The sequence below is a fragment of the Enhydra lutris genome, unplaced genomic scaffold, assembly GCF_002288905.1.
Source record: "Enhydra lutris kenyoni isolate GAN:26980312 unplaced genomic scaffold, ASM228890v2 scaffoldscaffold31, whole genome shotgun sequence".
Classification (NCBI taxonomy): Eukaryota; Metazoa; Chordata; class Mammalia; order Carnivora; family Mustelidae; genus Enhydra; species Enhydra lutris.
In genome coordinates this window covers 19,913,220-19,927,387 of record NW_019154115.1, presented here as the reverse complement: position 1 = coordinate 19,927,387, position 14,168 = coordinate 19,913,220, and the positions used below count along the sequence as shown (strand labels likewise).

The window sequence follows — 14,168 nt, the reverse complement described above, 5'->3', positions numbered from 1 at the left end:
AAAATTTACACCTTTAAAAGTATGTAAGTCAGTCAGTGGTTTTTAGCATATTCACAAAGTTGTGCAACCATCATCCCTAATTTCAGAACATTTTCATTGGGGTGTCTGGGTGGCTCAGTCGTTAAGCGTCTGCCTTCGGCTGAGGTCATGATCCCGGGGTCCTGGGATCGAGCCCTGCATCCGGCTCCCTGCTTGGTGGGAAGCCTGCTTCTCCCTCTCCCACTCCCCCTGCTTGTGTTCCCTCTCTCACTGTGTCTCTCTCTGTCAAATAAATAAAATCTTAAAAAAGAACATTTTCATCACCCCCAAAAGAAACCTCACACCCATTAACAATCACTCACTGTTTGCTCCTCCTTTCAGCCCTTGGCAACTGTTAGTCTACTTTCTGTCTCTTAGATGTGCACTTTCTGGGCATTTCATATAAATGGAATCCTAAAATACGAGGTTTTTGTGACTTTTTAGAAAGGAGGTGTTGTGAGCAATTAAAAATTTTTTTTTCCTTTCAATTGAGTGTCTTAGTTCTGGGGGTGATGTGGTGCAACAGTTAAAATGGTCATAGACACCGGCAAGATTAGTTCATGATCCAGCTATTTCTTTGATGATAAGCGTTCATGAACGGGGCTGTGCCTAAGGTCAGAGTGAAGGGGAAGTCTACAAAGATACCTATGGGATGTGTGCTGTCCAGATAATTTATTTCCTAACACAGGCCCCAAACCTCCCTTTTGTGTGTGTTTTTTTTAATAGCAGTTTTTAAGCTAAATCTCTAAATAACGGCACTCAGCTATCCACTTTATTTAACCCATGCAGGATAGGTTGCAAAGAAAGCATATCTGTTTCCTTCTCCTGGAGGTACATGGGGTTGCAAAAGCAACGTCGTGTCTAATTATAAATGGCTTTCCTTCTGCGGGGAACCCACACTCACAGCACCACTCCGGGGCTTTTGCGTGGAAACTGAATGCCTCTTTTATGGAAATTAATACCTGAACATAATTTTTTCCTTCTTAATTAAACTTTCAGAATAATTTCCACCCCACCAAGGATTAGGAAATTGCTAATATGTATTATATTGACTGGGTGTGGTTTCTGTAATTAGAGTGCTTTTTAAATGTGAGCCCTGGATACAACTGATGGTAATAGCTTCATCTATCATGTCTAAGCTTTGTTAAAACTTTTTAATTCTGGGATCATTGGCTCGGTGGACCATAGCAGTTTTCTTAGTTTTATTATGCTCCATCAACTTTGTGTGGCTATGGTACGGGTATAGGGAGGAAATTATCAAGTACAGAATCATTGTTAAAAGTGGCATCGAAATCCAGTTCTCTGCTCATTGTTACATTTCTGTGGCACTGGGCATAGAACTTTATAGACGGGAATCCAAATGTAAATAGAAATCCCAAAGGAATGACAGGTTGTAATTTCAATTATGTATTAGTTGGCTTCTAAAAGCAATAGGAGAGGTTCTTTAAAATGATTAATGTTCTAATATTTACTATTTTGGCATCAAAACATGTATATACCAAAATAATAGTAACACATGATTAAGTTTCCCTTTTAAAAACATATAAAAGAGACCACCTTTGAATAATATTAATGTATCAAACAGCTTTGGTGTAAATCACTACCAACTACACTCCTAATTTTAATTTGTCTCACAGAGCACCTATAGAACTGTTTAGGAAAATACTTAAAAGCCTGAGCTGCATTATCAGACCCAGTAATAAGATCCTTTCAAGAAAAACGCTTGTCAGTTTAAAAAAGAAAAATGAAATTAATCATTCCGTTAAGCAGAAGAGCGAACCCCAGAAGGTAATTTCTACCAACAGCAAGATAAATATTAAAAATAATTTCAGAAATTTTTCTTGAATCAATCAAGGAAAGGCCACCATTTATTTAATCTATCTTGAGTCACTAAACCATCCAAACTTGGAATTCTCTCCTTTTGATAGTAATTACAAGCGGATATATCAAATGTGACTCTCATTTAGACTTTGGCTTGTAAGAACGAAAGTTATTATCAGAGCCAATTACTGTTTTACCTACATGGCCGCACAGAAGCAGGGAGCTCAATTTTCATCTCATCAGTGATTCTGTGGTATTTATTTTATTACTGTGCCCACAAAGCTATCTAAGAAGGAAATAGCTTATGCTATTAAAACGAGGGTTTAAACATAAGAGGCTAAGGTTTCTTTTCGAAGAAGTTCTGAATTAAAAACACTAGGCAGCGTGTCATACCAGCTCCCCAGACATGGGCAGACCATAAAATGACCTACATCTGAGCAGTAGATCCCACACAGAGTAATCAAAATTGAAATGCTTCACAAACGAAGTTGAGATGGGCTATTTACTAAGTTACGGTGTTATCAGCATAACATTATTCTCAACAGTGTTTGCCCCAAGTAATGTCTTCTAAAGTGTATATTGCTTAATATCCTATTCCCACTGGTTAGAGACCTCTGCTGTTTAATCTTTTTTTTTTAAGATTTTATTTATTTATTTGACAGACAGAGATCACAAGTAGGCAGAGAGGCAGGCAGAGAGAGAGGGGGGGGGGAAGCAGGCTTCCTGCAGAGCAGAGAGCCCGAAGCAGGGCTCGATCCCAGGACCCCGAGATCATGACCTGAGCCGAAGGCAGAGGCTTTAACCCACTGAGCCACCCAGGCGCCCTCTGCTGTTTAATCTTAAAACCAGAAAAAAAAAAAAAAAAAGAAAGAAAAAGGGAAGAATCCAGTCACCTTGAATGCTCTGATTCTTTCAACCATTATTATATTTAATGGAAAGAACAATAGACTTCAAATCGTGGTTCAAGCCATGTGATCTAGATTTCTCATTTCCAAAGCTGGGTAATAATACCTACCTTCACAGGGTTGTTCATGAGGGAAATGACTAACGTCCAGTAAGTATCTTGCAATGACAAAGCAGTACTCAGGAGCTTACTGGCCAAAACATAATCACTGTAATGGATTGAAACACTCCAAATATATAAAAACCCGTGAGTTCTTAATGTTTCCCCTCCTTGCGAGGAAACCTACTTGACAAAATTGATACATGAATTTGAAAGTAGATAAAGGAAAAGAATCAAGCATTGATCCTGCTTTTCCTGAAAAATCTATTTTTCAGGTGCACCGAAGAGTCAGGAAGGGACAGTTCTTCGTAGAAGCCAATAAATGCAGAAGGAAGGGTGAATTGTAATAACACTGCTTTGCAATCCCTAAAGAAATAATGTATGTAGGCAAACCTCAGTGGTCTCTAATACCACTAGGGGAATTTTATAAAGGGTAGATTGAGCCAGTAATACTCAGACCCACTGATCAATCTTAACGTCTTTAGAGGAGAAAAAGAAATTGCTTCCTGATATCCGATAAGGGGAAGTACAGAGCACCACCTCTGACCTATTTCTCCCCAAAAGATGCTACCTGAATCTGGTCAAGCTTCTCGATAAAACCACCAGTTTACAAGAAATACTAGGGACAGAGGAAAACATAAAATGACACCATGAGATTGCGATCAGCCAAATTCAAACAGTGAAGAGAAACCTATCCGACCAGTGACCTGGTTTCTTTAGCCAGTAAGTGGCATTTTTTTAAATGAGGGGGAAATGTCGTAGATAAAATGAGATGCAAATGTCTTGTGTGGACCTTGTCTACATCCTAATTCAAACATTAGAACAACAACTTTAAGACAATTGGGAGAAACGGAACAGAGCCTGGGAATTCTATAGTATTAATGCATTGTTAAATGTGTTAGATGTGATAATAGTTACTTTTTTTTTAAAGTCCTTATCTGAAGTGCTTATGGGTAAAATGATATGATGTCTGGGATTTGCTTCAAAAGACTGCACCAAAAAATGTGGAGGGAAGCGACAAAAGGAGGATTGTAAAATTATGGTAACTCTTCAAGTCGGATGTTGCTTACATGGATTTCCTTCTATATTTTTGAGTCCATTCAAGAAACAATTTCTTTCGTAAAAATTTCTGTCACAAGCCCTCAACCTAACCTACCTAAGGAGGAAAAGGACAATCAGGCGAAAGTGATAAATAGTGAAAGAATGAGCCGTCAGTGCAGGTCCTTAAAGTCTAGAAGAATTCCTGCAAGAACACGCTATGTGAGCTGGCAGACTAGGACACAGAGGTCAGAGACAACTGTACTCGAAACAGATTGGAAAGATGATGTAATGACTGGTTATAACAAAGCCCAGGCATTCGGCATACACCACACTCCAACCCTACCAGAGCATTTTTCTAAACGTCTCTGATGGCACTCTGACTACAGACTCTGAGCTTCCTCTAGCACAGAGATTCATGTGTCTACCACCCAGCGCACAGAACCATTAAAATTAAAATATTTGAGGAAATAGCTTACCAGTGATGAAGGGCATTTTTGTGTGAGTGTTCTCATTACTGTATGCCACAGTGACACAGTCATCAGAGGACAGCAGTAGTGTGTGCCAAAGGTGACATTCTGTCCAATTTTTGTGGCACCTGGGCCAATTGCTAATTCTCTGGCTTCCCTCCCTTCGCTACAAACTACCCTCATGAGTTGGCGGCCAGGGAATGATGGGTCTTCTGTGTGCCCAGAAGTTAGTATTTCCTGGTAAGCCATGGAGCAAGGCAAGAGAAATTTGGAATGCCACCTTTGAAATGTCACTGAACCATGGGATACCATAAAATAAAATTTGGGGAGTCTTCACAATTACAATTAGTAACAAGTTTTTGGAGAAGGTGCCATGAGTCATAAATATGTAGCTAATTGAATCTTCCCATAGAAAAAATATTCTTAGAAGATACAGTCCTAAGGGCCCATTTTTGATGCCTATTTTTGATAGAAATAGCCCCAAATACCATGCTTAATCTTCTGTCCCATTACCTATAGCTTTTGTACACTGTAAGGTATAAACCTCTTTAAAATGTATGTATAAACCAATTGAATACTAACCAGTTACAGTAAAACAGTATTGCATATGTTCAGGTATCCTAATGTATTATAAATAATTCTAATGTGGCTTCATAATTGCTACATTAACATTGTTGCAACAAATCAGAAAGTGAAAAAGGTCACTTTAATCAGGTACATTGATTGAGAAGTTTCTCTGGGAAAGTTTGGAAGGACATAGCTGAGGATAATTCTGGGGATAGTTAGGGCCATCTGTGAACCAAATCAGGAGTTTATCCTGCTGTTTTGCTTTTTTTTTTTGGTCTTAAATTTCTCCGTGATAAACACAGGAAGGGAGCTTAAGTTTTTTTTTTATTTTTTTAATAATGGGAAGGAAAGCCAGAACTTTGAGGTCAAACACACCTGCGTTTGAATCCCAGTTCTGCTGTCACTTTGTTTTAAATTAGAATCATCTCCCACCTTCTATTTCCTTATCTATGAAACAGGGATGATAATTCCTTCCCCTCAGGCATTGTGAGGATGAGCTAGGATCTCATCAACATGGCCCACACAGGCTCCTAAATGGTGCCTGCGCTGCTGTTCTTCCCCTTCTACCTCATAACAGGAAAAGACCCCAGTGGCTTCCCACCTCACTCAGAGAGCAACCGGAAGTCCTCACAATGGTCTACAACATCTGGCCTCTTCCCGCTTTTCCTACTTCCCTTCCCCTGCATAGTCCCCTCCAGAAAAATTAAAATTTCTTACTGCCTACAACCCATTGACAAGTCCTTGAGACAGAAAGAGTGACCTTCCTCTAGGACACTTTGCTAAGAGCAAAAGGCAATCTTAGCTTAACATTAGCCTGACCTCCAGGATCCTATAAACCTCCTTTAACATGTAAACTTTCCTTTGGAAACTTCCTTTATCTCTACCACCCAAGATCCATGTTAGCAATCATCTTCCAAGCATATGGCCCACTGATATACATCTGAAGGGTCATGACTAAGGCTTTACTAGACAGTAATAAATGACCTTTTCCTAAAAACAACTAACCCCTCAAGGTCCTGGAAACCTTGCTTCCAAAATTCCTTTAAGACTTATGCTACCCCTAACCCCCTCCCAACTTGAAAATATATAATGGGCCACCCCTCACAATCCCAGCGCAGCTCTTTCTGCCCACAGGTGCTGTCCCTAGTTTTAATAAAACCACCTCTTTGCCCCAAAGATGTCTTGAGAATTCTCTCTGGACCATTTGCTCCAAACCCCAACATTTCCGCATCACTTGTACTTCTAAGATAGGGTCTTTACGTTTTGTGTTTCCTCTACCTGAAATGATCTTCCTCCAAATAGCCAAAGACATACCCTCAGATTTCTGCTCAAGTGTTACCTTACAAGGGAGACCATCCAATGCCCCTAGGTTCCTTCCCCGTTTCTCTCACCAACTAACATACTATATATTTACTTTGCAAATCATTTTTTTTTTCCCAAATGACTGCCTGACCCCCACTAGAATGTCAATTCCGTGAGAGCAGAGATTTGGCTGATGCCTAAAATGTCTGGTACACAGTGAGTACATAATTAAGGTTGACAAGTATTCATCAGCAAATAATAAGAATTAACACTCGGGCACATATGGGGCACTGTTATAAACATTTACCTACGTTAATTCATTTATCCTTACAGCAGCTCTCTGGGGTGGGGGCTATCCTTATGCCCATTTTGCAGACGGGGAACTGAGGCACTGACAGAGGTTAAGTGACTCGCCAAGGAACAGATAGGACGTGGCGGAGCCAGGCTGTGAACCCATACGTCTAACCATGACGTTGTCCTCTCTTCAGAGCCTACTTTAGGCTGGACACCAATTATAGAAATGAATTGAACTGAGCCTTCCTGCTTTGGATTATTAGAGCCTTAAGAAATAAAATAATCAAATGCAATGAATATAAGCAGATCTGGGTTTGGATAAAGGATCAGAAAAAGTCATTTGAGGATCAATTGGGGAAATTTGATCAGAGTATTTGTTATATTCACGAATTATTGTTCATTTTTTTAGGTATGATAATGTTATTGTGGGCAAGACAGAATGTGCACATTTTTTAAAAAAGATTATTTACTTATCTGACAGACAGAGATCACAAGTAGGCAGAGAGGCAGGCAGAGAGAGAGGAAGGGAAGCAGGCTCCCTGCTGAGCAGAAAGCACGATGCCAGGCTCGATCCCGGGACCCTGAGATCATGACCTGAGCGGAAGGCAGAGGCTTTAACCCACTGAGCCACCCAGGCGGCCCTGAAATGTGCACATTTTTAAAGATGCATGTTAAAGCATTGAGGGGTGAAATGTCATTAGGTCTGTATTTTAAAACCCTTCAGTAAAAAGCCACAGGCAATATTTTTTTAAAAGTCACTGCTCTTGGGAGAAGAAAGAACTCACAATGGTTCACTTATTGTGGCGCTCTCTTTTGCCTGCTCTGCTCTACTGTCTCCTGGGCAAAACCTGCCACCCACCACTCAGTAAGGCAAGACTCACAGCAATAGTCGGGGAAGCAGCCCTTACCTGCTCTTTTTCCTGTTTTCATCTCTCACCATAAGATTCCTCATAATGTCCAAAGTCCTCAAAACTTTCATTTTGATCAAAGTTTGAAAATCACTTTCTCAATTCGATCCCAATTCACAAAATCAGAGCCTTCCCATCTTAGACACATGGCTGCATTGTATTAGATCACAGTATTTTTTTTTTAAGTTTGTTTGACTGCTAAGGCATCCGTTTTACGGGATTAATAAAGGGAATAGTTCTTAAGCAATGGGATGGGTTTATCTTTCCTGCTCCACAGACATACCAGCTGTACCATGCTTATAAGTAGGCCCTTCGCTCTAAACAGTGTAGGAATTAGCTTGCCAGATATAATAAGAAAATCAAGTACTCTCTTGGCCTATAAATTTTTTCTCCTTCTCTTCTTCCCTCCACTTCCTCCTTTGTTTTTTTTATTTCCAATCCTTTCTTATCTGTTACAAGTACAGATGTGCCTATAGTCCAACGAGCCCCAAAGAGTGGTTGAGCAGGTGCTGATGTAGAACAAAGATACACTGTGAAAAAAGTTATCACAATATGGCTTTTTTTTTTAAGATTTTATTTATTTATCTGACAGAGAGAGATCACAAGTAGATGGAGAGGCAGGCAGAGAGAGAGAAGGAGGGAAGCAGGCTCCCCGCAGGGCAGAGAGCCCGATGCGGGACTCGATCCCAGGACCCTGAGATCATGACCTGAGCCGAAGGCAGCGGCCTAACCCACTGAGCCACCCAGGCTCCCCACAATATGGCTTTTTTGAAGATAAAAGAAAATCAACGATTCTTTTTCTACAATATTACTAACTCTATTTCCTATGCTGTACTTTTCATCTCTGTGACTTATTTACTTTTTTTTTTTTTTTAAGATTTTATTAGAGAGAAGGGGAGAGAGAAAGCATGAGCAGGGGGCAGGGAGAGAGAGGGATGAGCGACTTCCCGCTGAGCAGGGAGCCCGATGCAGGGCTCCATCCCAGGATCCTGGGATCATGACCTGAGCCAAATGCAGGTGCTTACCTAACCCAGGCACCCCGACTTATTTACTTTTTATAACTGCAAGTTTGTACTACTTAATCTCCTCTTATCTATTTCACCCATCCCCCTCCCCTGTGGCAACCACCAGTTTTTATTCTCTCTATTTAAGAGTCTGGTATTTGTTCAGTTGTTTGGTTTTTCAGATTCCACATGTGAGTGAAATTAAACAGTATCTGCCTTTCTCTGTCTGACTTATTTCACTTGGCATAACGCCCTCGAGGTCCATCTATGTTGTCACAAATGGCACGATCTCATTCTTGTTTAGGAATGAGTAATATTCCACTGTGTGTGTGTGTGTGTGTGTGTGTGTGTCCATTCTTCTTTATCCATTCATCTATCAGTGGACACTTGGGCTGTTTACATATCTTGGCTATTATAAATAATGTTGCAATAAACACAGGGAGGCATGTATCTTTTTGAATGAGTGTTGTCATTTTCTTTAGGTGAATACCCATTAGTGGAATTACTAGATCATATGGTAGTTCTATTTTTAATTGTTTGAGGAACCTACATAGAGCCTTCCACAGAGGCTGTACCAATATACATTCCCACCAACAGTGCACCAGGCTTCCCTTTCTTCCACATCCTCGCCAACACTGGTTGTTTCTTATCTTTTTGATTCTAGCCATTCTGATAGGTGTAAGGTGATATCTCATTGTGGTTTTGATTTGCATTTCCCTGATGATGAGTGATGTTGATCATTTCTGCATGTGTTGCTGGTCATCTCTATGTCTTCTTTGATAAAATGACTATTCAGGCACTCTGCCCATTTTTAAATGTTTTTATGGAATGCCCATTTTTTTTTTTTAGTGTTTAGTGGTGTAAGTTCTTTATATATTTTGGATATTAACATCTTAACATTTGCAAATATCTTTTCCCATTCAGTAGGTTGCCTTAGTGTTTTGCTGATGGTTTCCTTTGCTGTGCAAAAGGTTTTTATTCTGGTGTAATCCAAATAGCTTATTTCTGCTTTTGTTTCCCTTGCCTAGGGGACATATCTAGGAAAATATTGCTAAGGTTGATGTCAAAGAGATTACTTGCCTGGTTTCTTCTAGAAGTTATATGGTTTCAGGTCTCATATTTAGGTCATTAATCCATTTTGAATTTATTTTTGTGTGTGGTATGAGAGTCTAGTTTCATTCTTTTGCATGTAGCTGTCCAAAGAATTCTTAATTATGGCTTTTAATTATAATCGAGCAACTCCTAATGGTTTGTCATGTAAGTTTTTGGTGTGAAATGGAATTCCAAAAATCGTTATCTACTTTGGAGAAAGAGAGCTGAAAGAAGCAACTGGGGTTTACCTAGTTGAGCAGGTTGGCAGTGGGCAATTAAAGGTGGTAATATCCCAGTTGGATTTCACTGCTACTTAATAATACAAGCTTTTAAGCTGGTGTAGTAGGCTTGCAGGAACAGCTGGCAAAACAGCACTGTTTGTCATTGAGTTTACAATGCAAAATTAGGACTATCTTGTGTGTCAGCGGTTATGCATTTTTAAGCAGATGTCACGGATATTAGAAATAAAACAACAATTGGGATCTAGGCCCTGGAGGTAAAGCCAGGGTAGGAAACAGTCCGTGCTCCTTTTAAATGAAGCTCACCCATGCTCTCAGTATTTAAAAGAGCTCTGGGGTTATATTCAACACATAAGATTTATTATCGTTGTGATCATTTGCCAGGATGCAAAACTCTTTCAGGAAAATAAATTTCTGGGCCATAGTTTTATTTTTTTCTGGAATAATAATAACAGCTATACATTCTAAATAGTCCTAATATCAGATATGTTGTTTCATTGTCCTCACAAACCAGAGAGCTCTAATCTTCCACTTGGGAACACCAGTGACCCTCCTGAGATTCTTGAGGGGAAAAAAAAAAATTTCACAGTTAGCAGAGACTTAACAGGAAAGGAGGTGTGAGACCTTTAAGCTCCCTTTCTCATGACGTTCTGTTTTATTTTCAGGAGAGCCTTTATTATTAGCTGGTATTTTCTTGTCAATGATCTGTCTCCCCCAGTGAGAACATAAGCTCTGAGAGTAGGGACCTGGCGTCATTCGTCCCCGTGTGCCTCCAACGGTGTTTGGCACTGAGAGTGCCAAAATACTCTACAGACAGTGGCCGAGCAGACACAGGGTATGAAGGGCAGTGTGGAAGGTAGGAGCGCGCTGCTTTGGGAAGGTCGTGGAGCCGAGACTGACTGACTACACGGGGGAGTGGTCATCGTGGTTTCATTTCTTCATTCAACAAACCTTTATCGAGAGTCCCCTGGCAACATACAGCAGTGAACAGACTGACACGGCTCCCGCCCTCATTAAACTTCTATTCTACTGGGAGAATAGACATTTAAAAAAAAATCTAGTTACAGATCTTGTCAGGTGTGATCGAAGAAAAACACGGCTAACACCGTTCTAATAAGGGCACTGTGTGATGGCTGCACGACTTGGGTGAATACACGAAAATCCACTCAAGTCCACTTAAAAAGGGTGAATTCGATGGTCTATTAATTATACCCCAACAAAGCTATTATCTGAAAAGGGGTACCGCAGTGGTTATCCCTGTGTTTCTGGTTCCATGGTCCTGCCTCTGACTTTGACTAGCTGTGTCCTCCTGGACAATTTCTCTAACATTTCTGTACCTTGGCTTCTTCATCAGTGAAATGAAAACAATAATAGCACGCCCTCTAGGATCGTTCTGAAGGTGGGTCTAGTTAGTGTTCCCGAAGCACTGACAGGAGGTGAGCTGTTCCCACTTCTGGGGAGTCGGGGATGGAACAGGAATCCAATTGCAAGAACACCCAGCAGGCAAAATCAGTAACCTCTTGAGCTCTAGTCCTTGCCCCCTGGAAACTTCCCTTGGAGGGCTCTGTTCAGAAATTCTAGCTTTGCCCAGTGGCAGCAGTGTAGCCGTTGGTTTATCTGAGGCATGATTATTGGCTAATTTAGAAATGCGAAGGCACTGTATCTTGGTATATTTTGCTTTCTGAAGAAAGCTCTTGTGTGGTAGAAACCCACAGTGTCATGAACATATCTGAAAAAACAGTGGCATGTTCTCTCATTTCGAACACAAAGTAAATTTGCTGCCTTTACTCTGGAAAGTTTTTTTTATTCCTAAAACAGCTTTATTGAGACATAATTCACATACCTTAAATTTACCCTTCTAAAGTGTACAGTTCAATGGTGTTCAGGAGAGCCATGGAGTTGGGCAATCATTGCCACTCTCAAATTCCAGAACATTTCACCATCCCAAAAAGGCACTTGAGATGCCTCAGATGTCCTTCCCCAGCCCCCCTTCCCCCCAGTCTCCCCAATCACTCATCCCCTTTCTGTCTTTATAGATATCTCTGTTCCTACCTTTATTCTTGGAAAGGCATGTGGAAATGTACTGTGCTGTCTTTGGGGTTGCCAAAGTCTACCCTCAGATTCTAGAGGGAAAATAAATGATTTCTGATCAATTACAGTTGGAAGCAACCTAAGTTTAAGAAAAGAAAGAAAAAGAAAATTTAAAATAGAATTTATCTTCACAACTTCACAAATTGGTAATTTTAAAACAATGCTTCCTAGTTAATTTGGATTTTACAGGAAATATTCCATTGTTAATTACAGTGAACTAGACTGACTTTAGCATTTTTACCACTAGAAACCTGCACTTGTTTTATTAAGCATAAGAACTTGAGTCTGATAATGACCACTATTGCACGTAAAAAAGGTCTATTTCTGGCTGAGGTTATATGACCCACAACTGACCAGATTACTACACTATAAAACATTCTTGGGAGAAAAAAATACAACATGCTGTGTTTTGTTTTGTAAAGCCAAATCACAGATTATCACAATGTTAAAGAAGTTCAAAATGCTGGTCTCTAAGCAGTTAGCACTTCTAGTCTTTAAACTTCTGCTATTTTATAGAACTGCCAAGACTTAAGGATCAAAGGCTGGTTAAAGGTCTTCCTTATTAAGCAGTGGGCAGCTCCATGGGCGAGCAGCACAAAAACAAAATAAGATTATAAGAATGACTGTGTGTGGAATGTAGGTCTTAAAACTTTTCATCGGAAAGCAAATCCCCATTCTTTAAAATGGTCAACATAATTAAGATCAGTTAAACTCAACCACAGTGACTCAATCTCTTGACTCTACTGTGATGCCCACGTCCATGAAATTATCGTGAAAAAGCAGTTTGTGGGCTCCTGGTTTCACTTCAACATGTAAAGAGCTTGGAAGGTATTGGGAGGATGGGAGTGATTTAAAAAAAAAAAAAAAAAAAGCTGAACAAAGTGAAAAGCAATTCTTCTTAGATCAATCAGAGAATCAAGGTTACAGGGAAAACTACTGCCCTGAAAACTGGAGAGACAGACAGAGTCAGACAGACACACAGACCTGGATAAAGCTCCAGAGAGGAAGTCTATTGCTGGCGCTGGTATTGGCAAGAACAGTTAGCCTCCACTTACCAGATTGCCAGAGGCTCAGTGTGCCTTAGCTTGAGTGTTATAAGCCCTAAGGGGCCAAGGCTTGGTGGGACAGAGGGAGGCCTACTTTCCTGAGTTTTACCTCTACGAGCCCCACCATGTTCTCCCTATGAGGTCTGAAGAAAATCCCTTCCTGCCTCTAGCAGTGGGGAGAGAAAAGAAACCGGTTCAAACTACTCCCAGAGAATTCTGTTCTTTGTTCTGTTCTTTGTATTAAAGGCCAGCTCCTGCGGTGCCTGGGTGGCTCAGTGGGTTAAAGCCTCTGCCTTGAGCTCAGGTCATGATCCCAGGGTCCTGGGATTGAGCCCCACATGGGGCTCTCTGCTCAGCAGGTTGCCTGCTTCCTCCTCTTTCTCTCTGCCTGCTTGTGATTTCTGTCTGTCAAATAAATAAAATATTTTTTAAAAAAATAATAAAGGCCAGCTCTCAAGGAAAATTATCCTCTGACCTGAGGAAGGGCAATTAGCTATTAGCTAACTCCAGCCCCTTCCAGTCTTCCTGTCTCACCTATGAGGTGCCATAACCAAGAAAAACTTGTGAAGGTAACTGTCTGGGGTTTTTCCTGGGGGCACAGACCCACAGGAAGATGGGTGGCCTGATCAAGGAGTGGTGAGTGCTTCTCCCAGCACACTTCATCTACAGGTGTCTGTATTTCCTAGAAGTACAACTGCTAAATTTAAAAAATGACAATTTTCAAAAGCTTCTCGCACCCGTTGAAAAATTGCCTTTAAGGACTTCAGGCCAACTTATCCCTTCAGTAGTAGAACTAAAGCAATCCCATCCTACTGCCACCTCATCAGCCCTGAGTGTGAGGGTGGTATAAATGATCTAGTTGTGCTAATCGGAAAAGAAAAAATAGTAATATATGGTTTACTTTGCATTTTCCTGGCTTCCCTGTGAGAGTAAATATATTTCACATATTTGCTGCTTATCTGTATTTCTATCTCTCTGATATGTAAGTTGTTTTTGTTTTTTGTATTGGCAGGAGCTCTTTTTTTTTTTTTTTAAGATTTTATCTGTTTATTTGACAGGCAGAGATCACAAGTAGGCAGAGAGGCAGGTGGAGAGAGGGATGGGGGAAGCAGGCTCCCTGCCGAGCAGAGGGCCCGATGCAGGGCTCGATCCCAGGACCCTGAGATCTTGACCTGAGCTGAAGGCAGAGGCTTAACTCACTGAACCACCGAGGCACCCCTCTTTTTTTTTTTTTTTTAAGAATATTAGCAATTTTTGTGTCCTATCTGCTGCACA

At 40.6% G+C, this 14,168-nt stretch overlaps 1 protein-coding gene across 1 annotated transcript in view; it reads right to left on the bottom strand.

Annotated features, from left to right (window-relative positions):
* Positions 1–14,168, bottom strand: part of LOC111153125 (IQ motif containing H) — a 184,957-nt gene that overhangs the window by 156,582 nt on the left and 14,207 nt on the right. Inside the window, exon 4 of the mRNA XM_022511922.1 lies at positions 11,809–11,926. Within this exon, the coding sequence (XP_022367630.1) occupies positions 11,809–11,926 (118 nt within the window). The remainder of the gene's footprint in view (positions 1–11,808; positions 11,927–14,168) is intronic.